The sequence below is a fragment of the Carcharodon carcharias genome, chromosome 32, assembly GCF_017639515.1.
Source record: "Carcharodon carcharias isolate sCarCar2 chromosome 32, sCarCar2.pri, whole genome shotgun sequence".
Lineage (NCBI taxonomy): Eukaryota > Metazoa > Chordata > Chondrichthyes > Lamniformes > Lamnidae > Carcharodon > Carcharodon carcharias.
This window is the reverse complement of record NC_054498.1, coordinates 2,641,982-2,663,475: the sequence shown is the minus strand read 5'-3', so window position 1 is coordinate 2,663,475 and position 21,494 is coordinate 2,641,982. Positions and strand designations below refer to the sequence as shown.

At 49.4% G+C, this 21,494-nt stretch overlaps 1 protein-coding gene across 1 annotated transcript in view; it reads right to left on the bottom strand.

The window, feature by feature from the left end:
• Window positions 1–21,494, bottom strand: part of LOC121271990 (sorting nexin-1-like) — a 31,939-nt gene extending 10,445 nt beyond the window's left edge. The window contains exons 1-7 of the mRNA XM_041178273.1: window positions 21,365–21,494; window positions 9,052–9,148; window positions 7,705–7,832; window positions 6,775–6,850; window positions 4,511–4,554; window positions 4,001–4,142; window positions 3,137–3,215 (exon numbers count right to left, since the gene is read on the bottom strand). Coding sequence (XP_041034207.1) covers window positions 3,137–3,215; window positions 4,001–4,142; window positions 4,511–4,554; window positions 6,775–6,850; window positions 7,705–7,832; window positions 9,052–9,148; window positions 21,365–21,436 — 638 coding nt within the window. The 5' untranslated portion in view covers window positions 21,437–21,494. The remainder of the gene's footprint in view (window positions 1–3,136; window positions 3,216–4,000; window positions 4,143–4,510; window positions 4,555–6,774; window positions 6,851–7,704; window positions 7,833–9,051; window positions 9,149–21,364) is intronic.

The window sequence follows — 21,494 nt, the reverse complement described above, 5'->3', positions numbered from 1 at the left end:
CCCTTCCAGCCTGCCCAGCCCAAGATCCTGGCTGATCTTCTACCTCAACTTCACCTTCCTGTACTATCCTCTTAGTGCCCAAAAATCCCAGTCTTGAATATACTCCATGATTGATCATCTACCACCCTCTGGTAGAGAATCCCAAAGATTCACAACTGTTTGAATGAAAAAATTTCTCATCTCAGTCCTAAATGGCCGACCCGAGACTGATCGTTGTTCTAGATTCCCCAACCAGGGGGAACATTTCTCAGCATCTAACTTGCCAAACTGCTTAAGAATGTTATACGTTTCAGTGAGATCATCTCTCATTCTTTTAAACTCCAGGGAACATAGGCCTAGTCCACTTAATCTCTCCTCATGGGACAATCCCCATGTCATTGTAACCAGTCTAGTGAAGCTTCATTGCACTCCCTCTAGGGCAAGTATGTTCTTCTTTAGGTGAGGAGATCAAAACTACACACACCACTCCAGGAGTGGCTTCATCAATGCCCAGTATAATCATAGTAAGACTTATACTTCAATCCCTTTGTAATATAAGCTAACACATTATTTATGTTCTTGATTGCATCAACATGGTACAGCAAACATAGTTCACACAGTCAAGGAAAAATAATTTCAATGCCTCCACTTTACTAATCTGTTCAACACTGGACACTCTCCACCCCTTTCTCTCTCTGCACCACCCACACCAGGGAGGCAGAGGAAGTAACCAGCTATAGAATTCCTTAGATATTTTGGGAAAAATGGCAGAATCCCAAGTAGAACTGGACAGTGAATGTAAAGGGCCAATTGGCTTAATGGCAGCCTTTAAGCCATTGAAACCTGCTCTGTGTCAGATGGAACTGCTGAGTTCAAAGGTAAAGGTGGCAGTTTATGACTACTAATCTTTCAAGGAAAAACACTGCAGAAACAGGTGGGGCACTAACTCACTATCACCACCATAAAGCTCACTTACAGTCTAGATAAGATACACGACAAAAGGCAAGTGATACTTGGCCATGACAGACTACATCCTAGCAAGCATGGATTTGACTCACACCACTTCAGTTATTAAATGAATTTGAAGTTCTTTTTTAAAGGCTTAAAGGCACATACTGAAGTGGGATGGAGAAAGTTGAAGACAGTAGGAGATTTAATGAGACCAGGAGCTGCATATTTATTTAATTCAGTATATGATTTTACACCAAGCCAACAAAAATCATTGACAGCTGTAAAAGTGAGCTGAATATGCAACCTATCTCAAAAAGATTTCAAACTCAAAAGCAGCTGAACATGGCCACAGAAAATGGCTTTGGCAATTTTCAGACACTAAACTAGCTTCCACTGGAGAACATAATTTCATGGCCTGAAGCCTTACTCAGTTCCCAAGGCAGCTAAATAAGTAATGCCATTTTCAACAGCTCCCTGTTCTTCCCTCTTGGCTTTCACCACTGGATCTCTGGGAACAGACATACACAACTGAAGTTGGGTCATCAACACAATTCCTGCAAGTATCCAAAAAAATGGCCCATGATGAATAAGGAAAATCTTTGGAGCTGGCACTGCAACTAACCAGTGCCAATTAAACAACTGTGAAAAGCTCGGATGCAGCGCATTCACAAAGGGCTGAAGTTGAAAAGTAGCAGTGCATTCCAAAACTGGACACCAACCAATGACGGAGCTGCTGCTGTTTTGAACAAGTAGTCAAGGAAGTTTACAAAAAGCTTTGTAAAAGAAAGCAAACCAATACCATCAGAAACAAGAGCTGAACACTATTAGGTAAAAGGAAAAATATTCCCCTGTGTACAGCAACAAATTGAGGGGAAAAAAAAACAGGAACAAATCCTTTTACACACTGGGCTGGGGCCAATGGCCAACCCACAGCACCAAGCTGAACAGGCCTTATACTACAGAAAGCATCAAAGCCACTGCCAGCATTCCCTTTAAGATTTAATGGTTGTGCATAACAGTTTTTTTTTTAAGAACAGTATGTGGTTCCTTTAAGTTTTTTGCATGGTCACACACACATTGTACGTCCTGGAACAAGGCCTGAATGGAACCTTCCAGGCTGCTGTGCACCCAGTCAGCTTAGCAGCAAAATTGGTCACTCACATGCTGCTGAAATTCATAGGATGGTTACAGCACACGATGCGGCCATTCAGCCTGTTGTGTCTGTGCTAGCTCTGTCAGCTCATTTTGAATGCTCCTACTAAATGTACACAGATTCAACCTATATTGCAACATCAGCAGAGAAAGTGCAAAACTAGGAACTGGGTGTGTTTCTCTTCATCAATAAGTTTTCTCACAAAGGTGGTTAAATGTGGTCACCCCAGCCAGCCAAAACCTGTACATACTTATAATCCAGACATGTACAAAGCTATTTCAGCCCAGCACTTTAGTTGAGATTTCTGAGGACCCATGTCTATAAGTAGGCTCCTGTCATCTGCACTGTTAAATCCGGCAACAGAATCATGTGGCCCATGGAGTACATTCTATTTTTAGCACCAGAAGACCACCAACTTCCATTCCTGCAGCAACCATCTCCAACCTCAATTCAGGCTATCTGCTACATGAAGGAGAATTTCAACCCCTCACCTCCACTCAACTACTCCAACTCTCACCTGAGCAGCCTCCCAACATCACTTCATTCGCTGCCTGTAATCTATCCCACATCAAACCCCACTCGCCCATAAGCTCCCTTGTCACCAGCTTCTAGGAACCTCCCCCCAAACCAAAATTCTCAAAAGTTTCACCCCTCTTCAAGTTGCACAACTTCTGCCCGAAATTTCAATTCTTTGACTCCAGGAATCATGCTATTTCCACCTTCAAATCCTCTTTAAAGCCCTGGTCTCTGACCAAGTTTTTGGTCACCTTTCCTGATCTTTCTGGCTCAACATCACTTGTCCTGAGCTGTAAGGAAAAGATCACAGGATCTTAAGAAATAGGAGGAGTTGGCCATTAGCCCTTTGAGCCTGCTCTGCCATTCAAGATCATGGCTGATGTGGCCTTAACTCCGCTTTCCTGCCTACTCCCCATAACACTGGATTTCCCTGTCGATCATAAACCTTTCAACAGTAAAAAAGGTGCTATATTAATGCAGGTTGTTGAAGCTATACTGTGCCTTCTTTGGTTTCCACCAGTTCCGTTCAGTGCTCACCTTTCTAATGCAGCTCGCCTCCGTTCGAGGAACTCTGCAGAGGAGGAATCTTCCTTCCCAACTTTCACTTTGGTCATACCTAACCCAAGAGAATCCAGATTAGAAATTTGTATCGAGAAAACCAGAGAGATGGTGGAGAAATTGCTTAAGTTGGTTGGCTACATTGTGGTTCTTGTTGTTCAGGGAAAGGGATTTTATTAAAGAGATTCCCAGACACCATTAAATTTGGTTATTACCAAGGATAACATTCCAATTTGACAGTTAGAAGGTTTCCAATTCAAAAGGCCTGGGTTTCGCTGACAAGTAAATAATCCTATTCCTAAGGCTTGCTGCTAGAAGTTATGAGCATAATGCAGCTTTAGAGCCTGTAGGAAAACATTATGGTCAATTAGAAGTGTCTTTACAACCCTCCCTGCAATTCACCCCCTTCTCTGGAAGACTCGTGTAGAGCAACATTTCTATAGCACGCTCATCTGTGGAAAGAGCAACTCTGTGCCTACAAGGGAAGAGGGAAGTAAAGTCACATGCAAACCGTTCCCATGGCTCAGCATTAGACCTTGAAATAGATATTTAAGGTTGTTGGAATGGCAGTAGGTGCATGATGGAAAACAACTATGCACTTGAAGAAAATTTCCAGTGTCTTGCATTTTTGTATGTGAAATACTGAGGCGATTTCAAACAGCATGAACTACTCCATTAAATAAAAAGTATCATTCTTCTTTAATCCCTCCTTTCAAAACTGTGATTCTTAAAGAGCCATTTGAAATGGATTTCAGTAAACTCTGAGCCTAGTGCTCTATACCAAACAGTCAGAAGGATGGAAATAAAATGGAATCTCATTTAAATCTGTAATTATGGTCATACCTATTAAGCTCTTCTCAGGAGGTGGAGGGACTATGAAGCCATTCTGTGAATGCTTTTCTGAGAGTCTGTCATACAATCCAAGAAAATCACTAAATCTTCGCTTTACACTAAAGTCCTTCCTCTTGAACATCGTTAAGCTGGTCTGCAAAGTAAAACACAAAACAATATTAACCACCGCAACATACCAGTTTGAGACTCTGTTCCCAAGATCCAGCATTACCATATGCAGTGAAAGAACCCATACTCTTACTTCAAAAAACCCCCCCCAAAAAGTCAGATAGTTGAGCATTCTCTCATTGCCCATGTTGTACACTTTTCAGACTATTTACACATACATTACATCACAATGTAATTTAAAATACACAGCAAGCCTTGTATCCTAAACATGTGAACAGAGAACCTTTACTTCAATGGATCAGAGTAGCTACATGATTCACCATGAGTCATATACAGGTATACCAGAAAAAGTTATCCAATATGACAAGTTATCCAAACACTGCTGACACATACCAAAGTGGAGACTTTGTAGGCCATGTATGCAGCCATCCCATCACCTAGTGAAATTAAAAATACAATTATTCCAGGTACATTGTTGCTGCATTATCTCCAAATATCAAACCATAAATATATAATAATGCCAGCAGAGCAGTTCTGCAGGTTAGGCAACAGCAGCAGGGTCTAGCAGGCTGAATACCAATTCACTGATTGCAGGTTTGGACTAAGCAGCTGCAACCTGCCAAATGAAGCCATAAATGTGTTGACCAAGGCAATTTTGCCAGAACTGTGGAGACACCATAGATAAACTCTCAGTTCCACATCCTGACTGATTTACCAGGTCAGCAAGATGCAATACAGCCTCTGATCACAGAAATAGGGATAGCACCTGCTCTCTACATTGAGATAACTACCCTTTAACTAACTAATGTATGCAAACCCTACAGGTTTGACTAGGGGAGGAAAGGACGGGAGCACCAAGATTGGGGTTAATTTGTCCCTTTCTAACTCCTATTTCCATGTTGATTCTTTCCCTATCACTGCTTGTTTAATGCTGACAGGAATCCCTCAATTACTATGTCAAATTCCAGACTTGTTGGTCTAGAGCTCCTGGATTTACATTCTTAATCCAAGAGCCAGAACTCCCAACTGGAATTTCACACTGGAAAAGGTGAGGCTAATGCCAAACACACAGTTTGCTTTCCTTTCACCAGATTCTGGTAGCAGAGACCAAAGGTTGAGGAGGCAACAGGGTGATGGAGAATACCATCAAGCTAAAGTCAAACAGCACCATGAGACCAATAGAACACCTGGCCCTAAGTCAGCACCAGCTTAAAACTGTTTGTGTCTCTGCAAAACTAAGGGACATAGTCCAAAGTTAAGGAGGTCCAAAGAACATAAGCTCCCATGCTTCAAAATACAAGGCGGTGATAGAATCATGGGAAGGATTATCATTAGAAAAGCGATGGTGAAACAGTAAGCCTTGGCAATTGTTCCAAAAAGGGCTGGATGGATTTCTGTTAATCAGGGTACAGGACTACCAGTTTCAGAATCACAGCAAATACACAGACTTGGCATGGTAGGTTAAATGGTTCCATTGACTTCATTTCAACTCATAACATTGTTAAATAATCCTTTCCATCACTTGGTCAGAGATCATTTGCTGCAAATAGTTTACATTCAACAGGTTGGCATAAACTAGGTGAACTGCAACCTACAATGCAAGGCGGTTCACATTGAGCAGGCACATTAATTGCCAACATGATAAAAACTTCACACAAATGTTGGGCTCTGGACTGAATACAGGAAGTGCTCTCACTCACTCTAGTCACCCAATCACTTGTTCTCAGATAATTCTCAAATTAGGGGCTGGCATGTTTGGTATTTAGACACACCCACTGACATGTCATCACTGCGCTCCATACTTCATAGCATCGCAAGTAGTTACTGATTAGGGGAGGTCAAGTGGTCCCATCTTTCAACCCAAGCAGCCTTTAATTAAATTGCACATATTTAAAACTTCTGTAGAAGTTCTGTCCAAGAAGCACCTGAGTGACAAATTTCCAGACAGATACAGTTTCTGATCCATGAAAGATTAATTAAGTGGCAAATATTGAATCACATAGGTGAATCCCAAGTGCAGCCAGCCTCCTCTTATGCTGCCATTAGTACTATGCTGTATGTGAAGGAGAACTCTGCCCTGATTTTTCCCCATGTTCCATTTCTTGGGAAGAGTCTGGCCTCTGCTCAGAGCCTCCCCATAGTCATAGCTCTGATTAGGAACTCAATGGAGAAGCTCACCCCACAGCAAGTCAGCATTATGTCCCTGTAGTCAGTGCCATCACCCTCAGTTTTAAAAATTAAGACAAGTGGAGTCCTCAATCTACAGGAGTATCAAAGTCAATGTCATTAGGATCTGACTGATGCTTATATTGCAGGAAGGGAAAGAGAAATAAAAGACAGTGCATTGGTACATGGCACGGATGGATAATATCAGAACATGGACTGGCCTCTCTGTGGGACAGGCAGTGGGGGCAGCAGAGAATAGAAATCAGCGGAGAAAGATGGTTCACAGTGTGGCCAATCCTTGGGAAGGAGGACAGATGAAAGACAAGACAAGCATTCACCACTGGCTACCAGTCGTTTACAGAGACCATTAGAATTAGAGGAAACAGCACAAAGTGTATTAACCTCCACGAGAAACACGTGATCTCAAACAGGCACATCACTTTCCCTGAACCTAAACTATTCTTGGGACAGAAACAGGATCATTGACTTACCCACTTTCTCTGGCTCAGTAACTGTAACTTTCATGTCAAATTGATCCTCATCCTCTTCTACTTCTTCCTCCTCCAGCTGCCAAGGGAATGAAACAGATGCATTACAGTCGGTACCCCAGCCAAAAGACATACAAATCCAGAAGAACAGACAATTTCAAGTGTCCATTTAAACTGCCTCAGGAAAGTACAACTGAGATGAGGGAAAAGAATAAAATGCTTCGTTCATCAGAGCACCCAATGAACCTGTTAACAGTCTCCACATGATGCCCCAAAGGGCCAACCAGTGGCAAGCTGAGCTGCACAGGCCTGAAAGCTCCAATTTAACACACTAGCCTATACGCAATTAACTCCTGGTAAAGAAAATAATGTTGGGTTCAACACTCCATCAGGAAGGGAGGAGAGAAAAAGCCCACGGTTTCAGCTGCTCACTATCCAGTAAATCCAGTGAATGTAGCATTAGGGGCAGCTGCAGCAACCCTCTGAAATCTGTCTTGCCATAAGTTTACTAACACAACTGTAAAAATGCAAACGACAGAGGGATCAGCATGTGAGCTCCAGCAAATGCTGGCCCTGGCCCAATTGTATGGGTGATTGGTGCAGGTTCTGAAACACCTTGTGCTATTGCCATAGTGAATAGCTCAGGGTGCCTGTCTATCCATTTAGTGCCACTGAAACTTGGACCAGGAGCCAGAACTCAAGAACGCTGTAAAATGATGCATTGTCCTATACTGATGAGCAACATGTAGTATTGGCTCATTAAAGCGAAATTACCTTCAACTGGATACATTCAACTGTGGGAGGAAGTGTGGGGAAAGGAGAAGTGGGATAATATTTAAAAGCCAATTTTCTCAAAAGTTAACTTAAAGATGCAACTCCTGCTCCAAGGTCTAGAGTTCATAACATTTAAAAGACTTCAAACTGAATCCTTACCTCTTGGTATATTTTAGTCTGGGATTGTATAGCAGAACTGGGTGGAACTGTTACTGTCAGACCAGCAGCGGATGGTTTACTTTGATTGTCATTTTGAGGGCTGTCCAGAGATAACTCCACAGTGGCTTCTGCAATGAGACAGCTTTCAATATAACATGCTACTGCCACACACATCGCCCTCACCATCTTTTACTACAATGAAAGGACCTACACCTTTTACAAGTTGAAGCGGCATTGCCATTATACCAAAGATACCTGATCTCCTGCTCCAGGCTGGGACTCTCAATCCCAATAGAACAGTTCTCGTTGTGTAGCCCAGAAGCACCTATATACCCTGTGACTCCAACAGATGTGCTGCTCTGTATATTTCTGGGCTTTAATTCACAACTGTGATGCAACCTGAACTGGAGCAACAGTAATCTCGTCCTATAATTTTAATAGATTTCTCAACCTTGTAACTCTTCACTCACCATGCAGCTTGGGGAAAAAGCAGTTGGTTCCCACTCAACAAGTGTTCAGCATAGCACAAGTCCAGGTGTTCAACATTGGGTCACAACTACAGATCCTGCTCCTTTAGTGACTGCGTACTGGAACTTGTGAACGTTTCTGGCCACACCTGTCATGGGAGACACTGCGTGGGACTGCAGTGCTCAGAGAAGATTTATTAAGTATAATCTTACCCTAGAGAATATCACTTGAGACAAACTTTGGGGTTAAGGTTTGCAGGAGGTTTGAGGAGTGCCTGAAGCCCTTCTTGAATAGAAATTTCAATGCAAGATCTCCTAAATGTTAAAAGAAAACTGGCTTTTAATTTACAAAACACAATAGCCTATCCAAAGCAAGGCAGTTGTTAAGTGGCCCATTGTCAGCCCCAGGGCTGCTCTGTAAGAGTTCCTCAAGGCAGTTTCCTAGACCCAACCATCTTCAACTGCTCCAATGACCTTCCCTCCATAAAGTCAGGAGTGGGGACATTCACTGATGACTGCCTTGTTTTCAGTGCTTAGATAATGAAGTAGTCCATGCCCACAAGCAGCAAGATGTGGCAAGTAATAGTCATGCCAGGCAATGACCATCTCCAAGAGGCAGAGGGAGGGATGGAGCCCATTCACTCATGGTCAGGACTGATGACACAATTAATATTAGGAAACCAACATTTTGGTTGCAAATTTGAAATGTAGCCAATATAAAATACAAGTCATCCACAAGCATTTGCTTACATCAAGTGCAAAGTAATTCCAAGAGAATCCTCCCTGTACCAGTCAGGTGCCAGAGTCCCCACAGGACTGATTGGCTGTCCTGGATGTTAAAGAGATTTTACAAGAGGAAACAAAATTTTAAACCCATTACCTGCAAAAATATCTTGCTCGTCATCATCAGAGTGGATACCATTCGTCTTGGAGTTGCTGCACGGAGTCTTTCTGGAATCCATCTCCGAAGGGCAGGTCTAAAAAAATACATTAAAATTCACTTAACAGAAGTTAGAAGCACTAGATCATGAACAAACAGCTTTGTAACAAGTGTCAAGAGAGGTAAATACAAGCACACACACTTAACCAGCAAGATCATGGATGAGCTTTGCTGTTTGAGGCCCACAAATTGCCCATTCATATTCCAACTGGACACCTGCTATCAGGTATTGCCCCTCACTGTACATTTCCAAGCACTTATCCCACTCAGAGGAAATATAAAGAAGAGCTTCCTGTAAACCTCACTATTCCCTCAAATCATCTCATGGATAAACACTAACATTCATCACAGAGCAGACACTTTACTCGAGGCCTCAATTTACTGAATCAGGTTTCCAGACGAGCAACTCTTAATTGGCAGCCTTGTTCAAATTAAAGAAACTTCCGATTAAAGGATTCAACCCTCTCTATCCCAAAAATTCACTTTTTATTAAAAACCATTTTGCAAGGGGGCAAGAAAAAGGAGAAGAGGACAGGTGGTGAGGATGGAAAAGGGAAGCTCAAGTGGTTTGCACACTGCAGTGAGCTTAAAAAGCAACTAGAGAAATAATATGATCAATAAACAGAGGTTAGAGAGTAGGAAGAGAATGAAAGCAAAATAGATCAGAACTCCAGGTACAGCATTCTGCCACTAAACACCAGGAGTTTGAAGTGGCCTAGGTCAGACAGACATACCAAGCTCCAATTACCGCCATAACCTTGCTCAGGATATCTTCAACTAATCCACCTAAAATGTTGGCAATCCTGCTGGAAACTCAATCTGCGAGATTAGGGAGAAGCACCAAGGTTCTCTTCATTCCCACTACAAGCCTACACCCACAGGAATGGCAGAATAAAACACAAACTAAACCTGCCTTCAGCAGCAGAGGAAGTCATGATTAAGGCGCCCTACTACCATACTTGACAAACTTGGTGAGAGTTAGCTGCAGCATACCAACCTCTCCTCCCTCACTTCAATCCTGCATCAGTTGGAGTGGAACTGTTCCCTATTGATCTTACAATTAACAATCCACTCAATTCAAAAAGCCATTTAAGTCAAATCATATGAGTGTACAGGACTATCAAACCATAAGATGTAGGAGTAGGCCATTTGGCCCATCGAGTCCGCTCTGCCATTCGATGAGATGATGGCTGATCTGATAACCCTCAACTCCAAGCTCCTGCCTTTTCTCCATAGCCCTCGATTCCCTTACCGATTAAAAATCTGCCTATCTCAGCCTTCAACATACTTAACCACGCAGCCTCTACAGCCCTCTGCCATAAAGAAATCCAGATTGACTACCCTCAGAAGAAATTCCTCCTCATCTGTCTTAAATCGGTGTACCCTTACTCTGAGATTATTCCCTCTGGTCCTAGACTCTCCCACAAGGGAGAAACAACCTCTCAGCATCTACCCTGTCAAGCCCGCTAAGAACCTTATATGTTTCAATAAGTAATTGGCCAGGTTGGATTTGTCCTGCTTTCTGTGTGCAGGACATAAATGGGCAATTTTCCACATAGCCAGGTAGATGCCAGTGTTGTAGTTGTACTGAAACAGCTTGGCCAGGGGCGTGGCAAGTTCTGGAGCACAAGTCTTCAGTACTAATAGACTAATATTTTCCCAATGACAGATGTTAAGCTAACTGGCCTATAGTTACCTAATTTTTGTCTTCCTCCCTTTTTGAATAAGGGTGTTACATTGGCAGGTTTCCAATCCTCTGGGACTTTTCCAGAATCTAAGGATTCTTGGAAGATTACTACCAGTGCACCCACTATCTCTGTAGCTACTTCCTTTAATATCCTAGGATGCAACCCATCAGGTCCCTTTAGCCCCATTAATTTCCCCAGTGCCTTTTCTCTAGTGATAGTTATTGTATTTATTTCCTCCCCCAGCTTTTGCCCCTTGATTGTTTAGTATTTTTGGAATGCTATTAGTATCTTCTACCGTGAAAACTGATACAAAGTATTTATTCAACTCCTCTGCCATTTCCTGGTTCCCCATTATTTCCCCTGCCTCATTCTCTAAGGGGCCAATGTTCACTTTAGCTTCTCTCTTCCTTTTCATATAATTAAAGAATATATACCACCTCTTTGCTTAAGGGCAACAAATTCAGCACCTTAAATCAGTGCCCTTTGTTAATGATTTTCCTACCATTGAAAACAGTTTCTCCTTTATTACTATAACTAAACCATTCATAACTCTTAAGGCCTCAAATCTCCTCTTAACCTTATCTGCTCCAAGAAGAATAACCCCTTACCACCTCACTGTCCAATTTTATATTACTTGCTAGTTTACCCTGAAAATTTAATTCCCTCCTTTATTATTTTTGTTCATCTTTTATTGGCTTTTAAAACTTTCCTGATCATCTAGTTTACCACTAATCTTTGCCACATCGTATGTTTTTTCTTTCGCTTTGATACTATCCTTAACTTCCTTGGTTAACCCCCTTCCTAGAATCCTTCTTCCTCACTGGGATCTCTTTATTGTGAATCATGAATTATTTTCTTAAACGTCTGCCATTGTTCATCAACCATCTTTTCTGCTAAGCTCCTTTCCCAGTCCACTTTAGCCAACTCTGCCCTCATTCCATTGTAATTACCCTTATTTAAGTTTAGCACAGTTGTTTCTGACCCAAGTTTCTCACATAAACTAAATGCTAAATTCTACCACGCTATGGTCACTGTTTCCTTTTACTGAGATCATTTATTAAACTTGCCTCATTACGTTCAAAATAGCCTGATCCCTGGTTGGATCCTCAACATATTGTTCTAGGAAACTGTCCCGAATACACTCTGAATTCTTGCTTGTGGCTACCTCTGCCAATTTGATTTTCCCAATATACATGAAGATTAAAGCACCCATGATTAATGTACTGCCTTTTTTACATGCCCTCATTGTCTTCTGATTTATTCTCTGTCCTACAATATAGCTACTGTTAGAGGGTCTATAGACTACTCCAACCAGTATCTTCTTCCCCTTGCTATTTCTTACCTCCACCCACATGGATTCTACATCTTACGATCCAAGATCATTTCTTGCTATCTACATCCCCACTTGTTTAATTAAATTCATTACAAAAGTTGATCGGTTTCAAATGCAAATATTGGCTGACTTTCCATACTATTCTCAAAAAAAACTTCAATGTTCAAATTATAGGATAACCAAAATATTGAGTCTGGAGTTTGATACCTGAAAGTCTACAAAGGGTCTCTACCATGAAAAAAGCTTCCGTTCCTCTATTGGATTTTGGATGTCCTACACTGTATGTTTATTTAACTGATTGCTAACTACTTAGAAGGTTCAGGGAAAGAAGTCAAATCACCTATGGTGAGACTTTGGATATCAACAGCAGTATCAAGATAGGAAGATACACAGAAGTGATGCTGTAACTGAATGACAGAACAGGTTCAAGTGGTTAATTGGCCTGATTTGTATGAGATATGAGATGTTAAGGATGGAGAAAGGGAATTCAGACACAGTATCCAGGTTACAGATTTGGAATTTTTAACAAGAATAGAATGTGATCTGAGTCTGCACAAACAGTGGCCTTGCTCACTGCTGTGTCAAATAGCTTCTGAGTACACCCAAATGTAAAGCTTCACTAATGTACTCAGGACACTAACTGGTAAACTCACTCATATCAAAGATGGCTGGCAGGGAGATATCCCAACACTGGTACAGTATTATTTATAAGGTTAGTGCTGAGGCATTTTATTAGGGCAAAGTAGCTGTTATATTTGATAGAATGGTTGGAGGCAGATAGAGCAAGAAGACCTCAGATTCAATCCTGAGCCTGTGCTGAACTTGCTAACCTTAAGCAAAGAGGTGGTGGGCAGGGTGCAACTGGTTTGCTTTTGTTCCCCTCCTCCCGTACCTGTTTGCAGCCTGATCATTTGGTAGCCAACTCATACTGGAGGTGTGAATCATACAGCACGGAAAGAGTCCATTCAGCCCATTGTGTCCTACGTAGAGATATCCTATTGATTTCACTTCTCAGTTCTTTTCCAATAGTTCCGTAAAAAATTATTTTCAAATACATATCTAATTTCCTCTTGAACCTGTTTCCACCATCCTTTCAGATCACAAATCACTTTATATAAAAAAAATTTCCTCATCTCCTCTCTGGTTCTTTTAATAATCACCTTAAAATCGGTGCCCTCTGTTACTGATTTTCCTACCATTGGAAACAGTTTCTCCTTAATTACTCCAAATCATTCATAACTTTAAAGGCCTCAAATCTCCTCTTAACCTTCTCTGCTCCAAGGAGAACAACCCCAGCTTCTCCAGTCTATCCACATCACAGAAGTCTCTAGTACCACTCTAGCAAATCTCTTCTGAACCCTTACCAAGACTTTGACATCCTCCCTAAAGTGTACTGCCCAGAACTGAATATAGGATTTGATCTGCTGTGATGTCTACTGCGATCAAACAGCTCATCAACAATCATCAGCAACGCTCACAAATTAAAGGCCATTTAAGTAAGATAGAGTACGACTATAGCCCACAAAACCTGACTCCAGCAAGGAAAGAGAGAAACAAGGAATGTATATGGCTTTTTAAAAGTAGTCAACTTTTACATTAGTCACATACCCACAACAGCTTCCCCTACATTACACCAAGATTCACAGTTGTTTCAAATACAATTAAAACCCAAAATATCTGTACAAGTCATACCTGACAAGAGGGAATGTTAAACAAGTCAACACCAGCACTGTAAAATCTCCTATGCCTTCATGCCTAGATTCAGCCCTTTCAGCACAACTGCTAGCTTATTTTGAATGAACAGCAAGGAAAAATTCCTATCACAGATGATCTTTGGATCATTTTAAAATACAATCACACAGGAAGGGCCCCAAGGGGCCCAGTTTGTAGCACAGCTTTAGCTATTAGTAAGATTGGGACCCTAGCAGCCACGGTTAAACTACAATGCTCCATTGAGTGGATTGACATCAAATCCAGTAAAGCAAAACCTCCAAACTGACCTAAACATACCCATACTCTACTGTATGAAGCAACTGGCCCTGACAAGTAGAATCCCTCTCCCCACTTTACCAGCTACATCCAAACCCTGCAATTTGATCTCCTCTGCAGTCTGAAGTAAAATATAGCATGCCTGTATCATAATTCTCACAAATTTCCACAATGGGAAGCATGCAGCATGGAATACAAAAGGATATTTTCAAAAGCAGTGCATGGATTTTCTGCAAAGCCAAGTATAGGGGTTTTCTCTCAGTAGTGGATACAGGGCTATGTTCAAAGAGAAAGTGGGGAAGGAACACATTCCTTCCAACTCTCAACTCCAGTGTCTGATAAATTTCCTTCCTTATAGAGTAGCATTGTTCAAAAAAACTGGAACTCCCCTCTTAACGGCACTGTGGGGGTATCTACACCACATGGGCTGCGGTGGTTCAAGAAGGCAGCTCACCGCCACCTTCTCAAGGCCATGTAGGGATGGGTATAGTACATGTTGGCCTAGCCAGTGATGCCCACGTCCCATGAAAGAATAATTACCAGAAGTAGAGAGCCAATATTTGAGTGTTATTCATAGGAAAAGTTAGACAGTTTTCTTGGATTTCTTAGAGAGGGGAGGCAGGGGCAGCTGTGACGTAGTGGTTATGTTATTGGATTAATAATCCAAATAATCCAAAGGCCCAGGCTAATACCGTGGGGACACAGGTTCAAATCTCACCACAGCAGCTGGTGTTCAATGAATAAATCCGGAATATAACCCTGGTTATAGTATAAAGCATATGTGGCTTCATATACTATATGCTTTATTAACTGCTCTCTCAACATACCCTGCCATCTTCAATGACCTATGTACGTATACACCCAGGTATCTCTGTTCCTGCAGTTCCTTTTGAGGCTCTCCCTTTATTTTATACTGTCTCACCATATTTTTCCTGCCAAAATGAATAACCTCACACTTCTCTGCATTGAACTTAATCTGCCACTCGTCTTCCCAATCCACCAACATGTCTATGTCCTTATGAAGTTCAGGACCATCCCCATCACAGACAATATTTCCAACCTTTGTATAATCTGCAAATTTTGAAATCGTGCCTTGAACATCACAGTCCAGGTCATTAATATATACCAGAAAGAGCAAGGGTCCCAACACCGACCCCTGGGGAAGTCCACCACAAACCTTCCTCCAAAGTTAAAAACAACCATTGATCAATACTCTGTTTCCTATCACTCAGCTAATTTATTATCCAAGTGCTTACTTTCCCTTTTATTCCATGACCTAGAATTTTGCTCAAGTCTGTTTTGTGGCACCATATCAAACACCTTTTGAAAATCCATACACACATCAACAGCATTTCTCTTAACAACATTCTCTGTTACCTCCTCAAAAACACTCCAGCAAGTTAGTTAAACCTGATTTTCCCTTAATGAATTCATGTTGGCTTTCCATAATTATCCTGCACTTGTCTAAGTGACTACTGATTTGATCTTGTACTATAGTACCCAAAGGTTCCCTACCACTGAGTCAAACTGATGGTCTGCAGTTGCCAGCTTATTCTTGCACCCCTGAATGTCATTACCATTAACATTCCATCTGGTTCACTGGTGCCCTTTCATGAAGGAAATCTGCCATGCTAACTGATTGGCCCACGTCACTCCAGACTCTCAGCAACATTACTGACACTTAACTATCCCCTAAAAAGGCCTAATAAGCCACTTAGTTCAAGGGCAATTCCCTCCCCACCCCCTAACTTCCCCCTCTCTCCACGCCATCGCCCCCCCGCCCCCTCCCTTTCTCCCCCCCGCCCCCTCCCCACTCCACTGCTGCCCCCTCTCCTCCCCTGCTCGCCCCTACTCTCCCCCTAAGCCCCCCGCCCCACTGCTCTTGTCCTCGCCCCCCGCCCTTCTGTCCTTAACCCACCCGCCCCTCCCTATCCCCAACCCTCCCCCCCTCCCTCTCCTCAACTCCCTCTTCCCTCCCCCCACTCCCCCCTCTTCCCTCCCTCCCCCTTCCCCCCTCCCCTCCCTCCCCTCCCCTCCTCCCCCTCCACTCCCCTACTCTCCTCCTCCCCTCCTCTCCTCCTCCCCCTCCACTCCCCTCCTCTCCTCCTCCCCCTCCACTCCCCTCCTCTCCTCCTCCCCCTCCACTCCCCTCCTCCCCCCCTCCACTCCCCTCCTCCCCCCTCCACTCCCCTCCTCCCCCCCTCCACTCCCCTCCTCCCCCCCTCCACTCCCCTCCTCTCCTCCACTCCCCTCCCCTCCTCTCCCCTCACCTCCTCTCCCCTCCCCTCCTCTCCTCCTCCCCCTCCACTCCCCTCCTCTCCTCCACTCCCCTCCCCTCCTCTCCTCCTCCCCCTCCACTCCCCTCCTCCTCCCCCTCCACTCCCCTCCTCTCCTCCTCCCCTCCACTCCCCTCCCCCTCCACTCCTCCTCCCCCTCCACTCCCCTCCTCCCCCTCCACTCCCCTCCTCCCCCTCCACTCCCCTCCTCCCCCTCCACTCCCCTCCTCCTCCCCCTCCACTCCCCTCCTCCTCCCCCTCCACTCCCCTCCTCCTCCCCCTCCACTCCCCTCCTCCTCCCCCTCCACTCCCCTCCTCCTCCCCCTCCACTCCCCTCCTCCTCCCCCTCCACTCCCCTCCTCCTCCCCCTCCACTCCCCTCCTCCTCCCCCTCCACTCCCCTCCTCCTCCCCCTCCACTCTCCTCCTCCTCCCCCTCCACTCTCCTCCTCCCCCTCCACTCCCCTCCTCCACTCTCCTCCTCCCCCTCCACTCTCCTCCTCCCCCTCCACTCCCCTCCTCCCCTCTCCTCCTCCCCCTCCCCTCTCCTCCTCCCCTCTCCTCCTCCCCCTCCCCTCTCCTCCTCCCCCTCCCCTTCCACTCTCCTCCTCTCCTCCTCCCCCTCCACTCCCCCCTCCACTCCTCTCCTCCTCCCCCCTCCACTCCTCTCCTCCTCCCCCCTCCACTCCTCTCCTCCTCCCCCTCCACTCCCCTCCTCCTCCCCCTCCACTCCCCTCCTCCTCCCCCTCCACTCCCCTCCTCCTCCCCCTCCACTCCCCTCCTCCTCCCCCTCCACTCCCCTCCACTCCCCTCCTCTCCTCCTCCCCCTCCACTCCCCTCCTCCTCCCCCTCCACTCCCCTCCTCTCCTCCTCCCCTCCACTCCCCTCCCCCTCCACTCCTCCTCCCCCTCCACTCCCCTCCTCCTCCTCCTCCCCCTCCACTCCCCTCCTCCTCCCCTCCTCCCCCTCCACTCCCCTCCCCCTCCCCCTCCACTCCCCTCCCCCTCCCCCTCCACTCCCCTCCTCCTCCCCCTCCACTCCCCTCCTCCTCCCCCTCCACTCCCCTCCTCCTCCCCCTCCTCCTCCCCCTCCACTCCCCTCCTCCTCCCCCTCCACTCCCCTCCTCCTCCCCCTCCACTCCCCTCCTCCTCCCCCTCCACTCCCCTCCTCCTCCCCCTCCACTCCCCTCCTCCTCCCCCTCCACTCCCCTCCTCCTCCCCCTCCACTCTCCTCCTCCCCCTCCACTCCCCTCCTCCACTCTCCTCCTCCCCCTCCACTCTCCTCCTCCCCCTCCACTCTCCTCCTCCCCCTCCACTCCCCTCCTCCCCCTCCACTCCCCTCCTCCCCCTCCACTCCCCTCCTCCCCCTCCACTCTCCTCCTCCCCCTCCACTCTCCTCCTCTCCTCCTCCCCCTCCACTCCCCCCTCCACTCCTCTCCTCCTCCCCCCTCCACTCCTCTCCTCCTCCCCCCTCCACTCCTCTCCTCCTCCCCCCTCCACTCCTCTCCTCCTCCCCCCTCCACTCCTCTCCTCCTCCCCCCTCCACTCCTCTCCTCCTCCCCCCTCCACTCCTCTCCTCCTCCCCCCTCCACTCCTCTCCTCCTCCCCCTCCACTCCTCTCCTCCTCCCCCCTCCACTCCTCTCCTCCTCCCCCTCCACTCCTCTCCTCCTCCCCCCTCCACTCCTCTCCTCCTCCCCCCTCCACTCCTCTCCTCCTCCCCCTCCACTCCTCTCCTCCTCCCCCTCCACTCCTCTCCTCCTCCTCCTCCCCTCCACTCCCCTCCTCCTCCCCCTCCCCCTCCACTCCCCTCCTCCTCCCCCTCCCCCTCCACTCCCCTCCTCCTCCCCCTCCCCCTCCACTCCCCTCCTCCTCCCCCTCCCCCTCCACTCCCCTCCTCCTCCCCCTCCCCCTCCACTCCCCTCCTCCTCCCCCTCCACTCCCCTCCTCCTCCCCCTCCACTCCCCTCCTCCTCCCCCTCCACTCCCCTCCTCCTCCCCCTCCACTCCCCTCCTCCTCCCCCTCCCCCTCCCCCTCCACTCCCCTCCTCCCCTCCACTCCCCTCCTCTCCTCCTCCCCCCCTCCACTCCCCTCCTCTCCTCCTCCCCCTCCTCTCCTCCTCCCCCTCTCCCCCTCCTCTCCTCCTCCCCCTCCTCTCCTCCTCCCCCTCCTCTCCTCCTCCCCCTCCTCTCCTCCTCCCCCTCCTCTCCTCCTCCCCCTCCACTCCCTCCATTCCCCTCCTCCCCCTCCATTCCCCTCCTCTCCGCCTCCCCCATTCCCTCCCCTCCTCCACTCCCCTCGTCCTCCTCCTCCCCTTCCACTCCCCTCCCCCCACTCCACTCCCCCCTCCCCCACTCCACTCCCCCCTCCCCCACTCCACTCCCCCCTCCCCCACTCCACTCCCCCCTCCCCCACTCCACTCCCCCCTCCCCCACTCCACTCCACTCTTACCCCCTCCCTCTCCTCCTCTCCCCCTCCCCTCCTTCACTCCCCCTCCTCCTCCCCCCCTCCACTCTCCTCCTCCCCCCCTCCACTCTCCTCCTCCCCCCCTCCACTCTCCTCCTCCCCCCCTCCACTCTCCTCCTCCCCCCCTCCACTCTCCTCCTCCCCTGTCTCCTCCCCCTCCCCCCTCCCCCTCCCCCCTCCCCCTCCTCCCCCACTCCACTCCCTCCTCCCCTCTACTCCTCCCCCCACTCCCTCCTCCCCTCTACTCCTCCCCCACTCCCCTCTTCCCCCCTCCCCCTCCACTCCCCTCCCCTCCCCCTCCTCTCCTCCTCCCCTCCCCTCCTCCGCCCCTCCACTCCCCTCCTCTCCTCCACTCCCCTCCTCCCCCTCCACTCCCCTCCTCTCCTCCTCCCCCTCCACTCCCCTCCTCCTCCCCCTCCACTCCCCTCCTCTCCTCCTCACCCTCCTCTTCTCCTCCTCACCCTCCTCTTCTCCTCCTCACCCTCCTCTTCTCCTCCCCTCCACTCCCCTCCTCCTCCCCCTCCACTCCCCTCCTCCTCCCCCTCCACTCCCCTCCTCCTCCCCCTCCACTCCCCTCCTCCTCCCCCTCCACTCCCCTCCTCCTCCCCCTCCACTCCCCTCCTCTCCGCCTCCCCCCTCCTCTCCGCCTCCCCCATTCCCTCCCCTCCTCCACTCCCTCGTCCTCCTCCTCCCCTTCCACTTCCCCTCCCCCCACTCCACTCCCCCCTCCCCCCACTCACCCCCCCTCCCCCCACTCCACTCCCCCTCCCCCCACTCCACTCCCCCCTCCCCCCACTCCACTCCCCCCTCCCCCACTCCACTCCCCCCTCCCCCACTCCACTCCCCCCTCCCCCACTCCACTCCACTCTTACCCCCGCCCCCTCTCCTCCTCTCCCCCTTCCCCCTCCTCCCCTCCCCCCTCCTCTCCTCCTACCCCCTCCTCCTCCTACCCCCTCCACTCTCCTCCTCCCCCCCTCCACTCTCCCCCTCCCCCCCTCCACTCTTCCCCCCCCTCCACTCTCCCCCTCCCCCCCTCCACTCTTCCCCCCCCTCCACTCTCCCCCTCCCCCCCTCCACTCTTCCCCCTCCCCCCTCCACTCTCCCCCTCCCCCCTCCACTCTCCCCCTCCCCCCTCCACTCTCCCCCTCCCCCCTCCACTCCCCCTCCTCCCCCCTCCACTTCCCCTCCTCCCCCCTCCACTCCCCCTCCTCCCCCACTCCACTCCCTCCTCCCCTCCCCCTTCCCCCCCCTCCCTCCACTCTCCCCCTCCCCCCCTCCACTCCCTCCTCCCCCACTCCACTCCCTCCTCCCCCACTCCACTCCCTCCTCCCCCTCCCCCCTCTACTCCTCCCCCACTCCCTCTTCCCCCCTCCCCCCTTCTCGCCCTCCTCCCCCACTCCCCTCTTCCCCCCTTTCCCCCTCCCCTCCCCCACTCCCCTCTTTCCCCCACTCCCCTACTCCCCTCTTTCCCCCACTCCCCTACTCCCCTCTTTCCCCCACTCCCCTACTCCCCTCTTTCCCCCCTCCCCCACTCCCCTCTTTCCCCCCTCCCCCACTCCCCTCTTTCCCCCCCTCCCCCACTCCCTCTCTTCCCCCCTCCCTCCCCCACTCCCCTCTTTCCCCCCCTCCCCTCCCCCACTCCCCTCTTCCCCCCCTCCCCTCCCCCACTCCCCTCTTTCCCCCACTCCCCTCTTTCCCCCACTCCTTCCCCTCCCTTCTTTCCCCCTCTCCTCTTCCCTCCCATCTCTCCCCCTCCCCCCTCCCTCCTCCTCCTCCCCCCCCTCTCCTCCCTCTCCTCCCCCTCTCCTCCCCTCCCTCCCCTCCCTCTCCTCCCCCCCTCCTCTCCTCCCCCCTCCCCTCCCTCCTCTCCTCCCCCCCTCCCCTCCCTCCTCTCCTCCTCTCCTTCCTCTCCTCCCCCTCCACTCCTTCCTCTCCTCCCCCTCCACTCCTTCCTCTCCTCCCCCTCCACTCCTTCCTCTCCTCCCCCTCCACTCCTTCCTCTCCTCCCCCTCCTCTCCTCCCCCTCCCCCCTCTCCTCCCCCTCCCCCCTCTCCTCCCCCTCCTCCCCGCTCTCCTCCCCCCTCCCCCTCTCCTCCCCCTCCTCCCCCTCCTCCCCCTCCCCCCTCTCCTCCCCCTCCTCCCCCTCCCCCCTCTCCTCCCCCTCCTCCCCTCCCTCCTCCCCCTCTCCTCTCCCCCCTCCCTCTCCCTCCCTCTCCCCCTCCCCCTCTCCTCTCCCCCCTCCCTCTCCCCCTCTCCTCTCCTCCCTCCCTCTCCCCCTCTCCTCTCCTCCCCTCTCCTCCTCCTCCTCCCCTCCTCCTCCCCTCTCCTCCCCTGTCTCCAACCCTCCTCCTCCTCTCCTCCTCCTCCTCCTCTTCCTCTTCTCCTCCTCCCCACTATGCTCGTTGACCCCTCCTCCTCCTCTCTCCCTGCCCCCCGGGTCACACCCCGCGCTCCAGCTCCTTATCCGCCGCTTGTCAGTGAAGCTGTCCCGGTCCAACACACTCACGCTGCCGGTAAAGATGTCCTCTCCCTCTCCCTCGGGCTCCAGGATCGCTGGCTGCCGCCGCTCCGCCGCCATCTTGCGCCTGACAACCACAACAAAACTTTATTGTTCCCGCGGCCCCGCCCCCTCGACA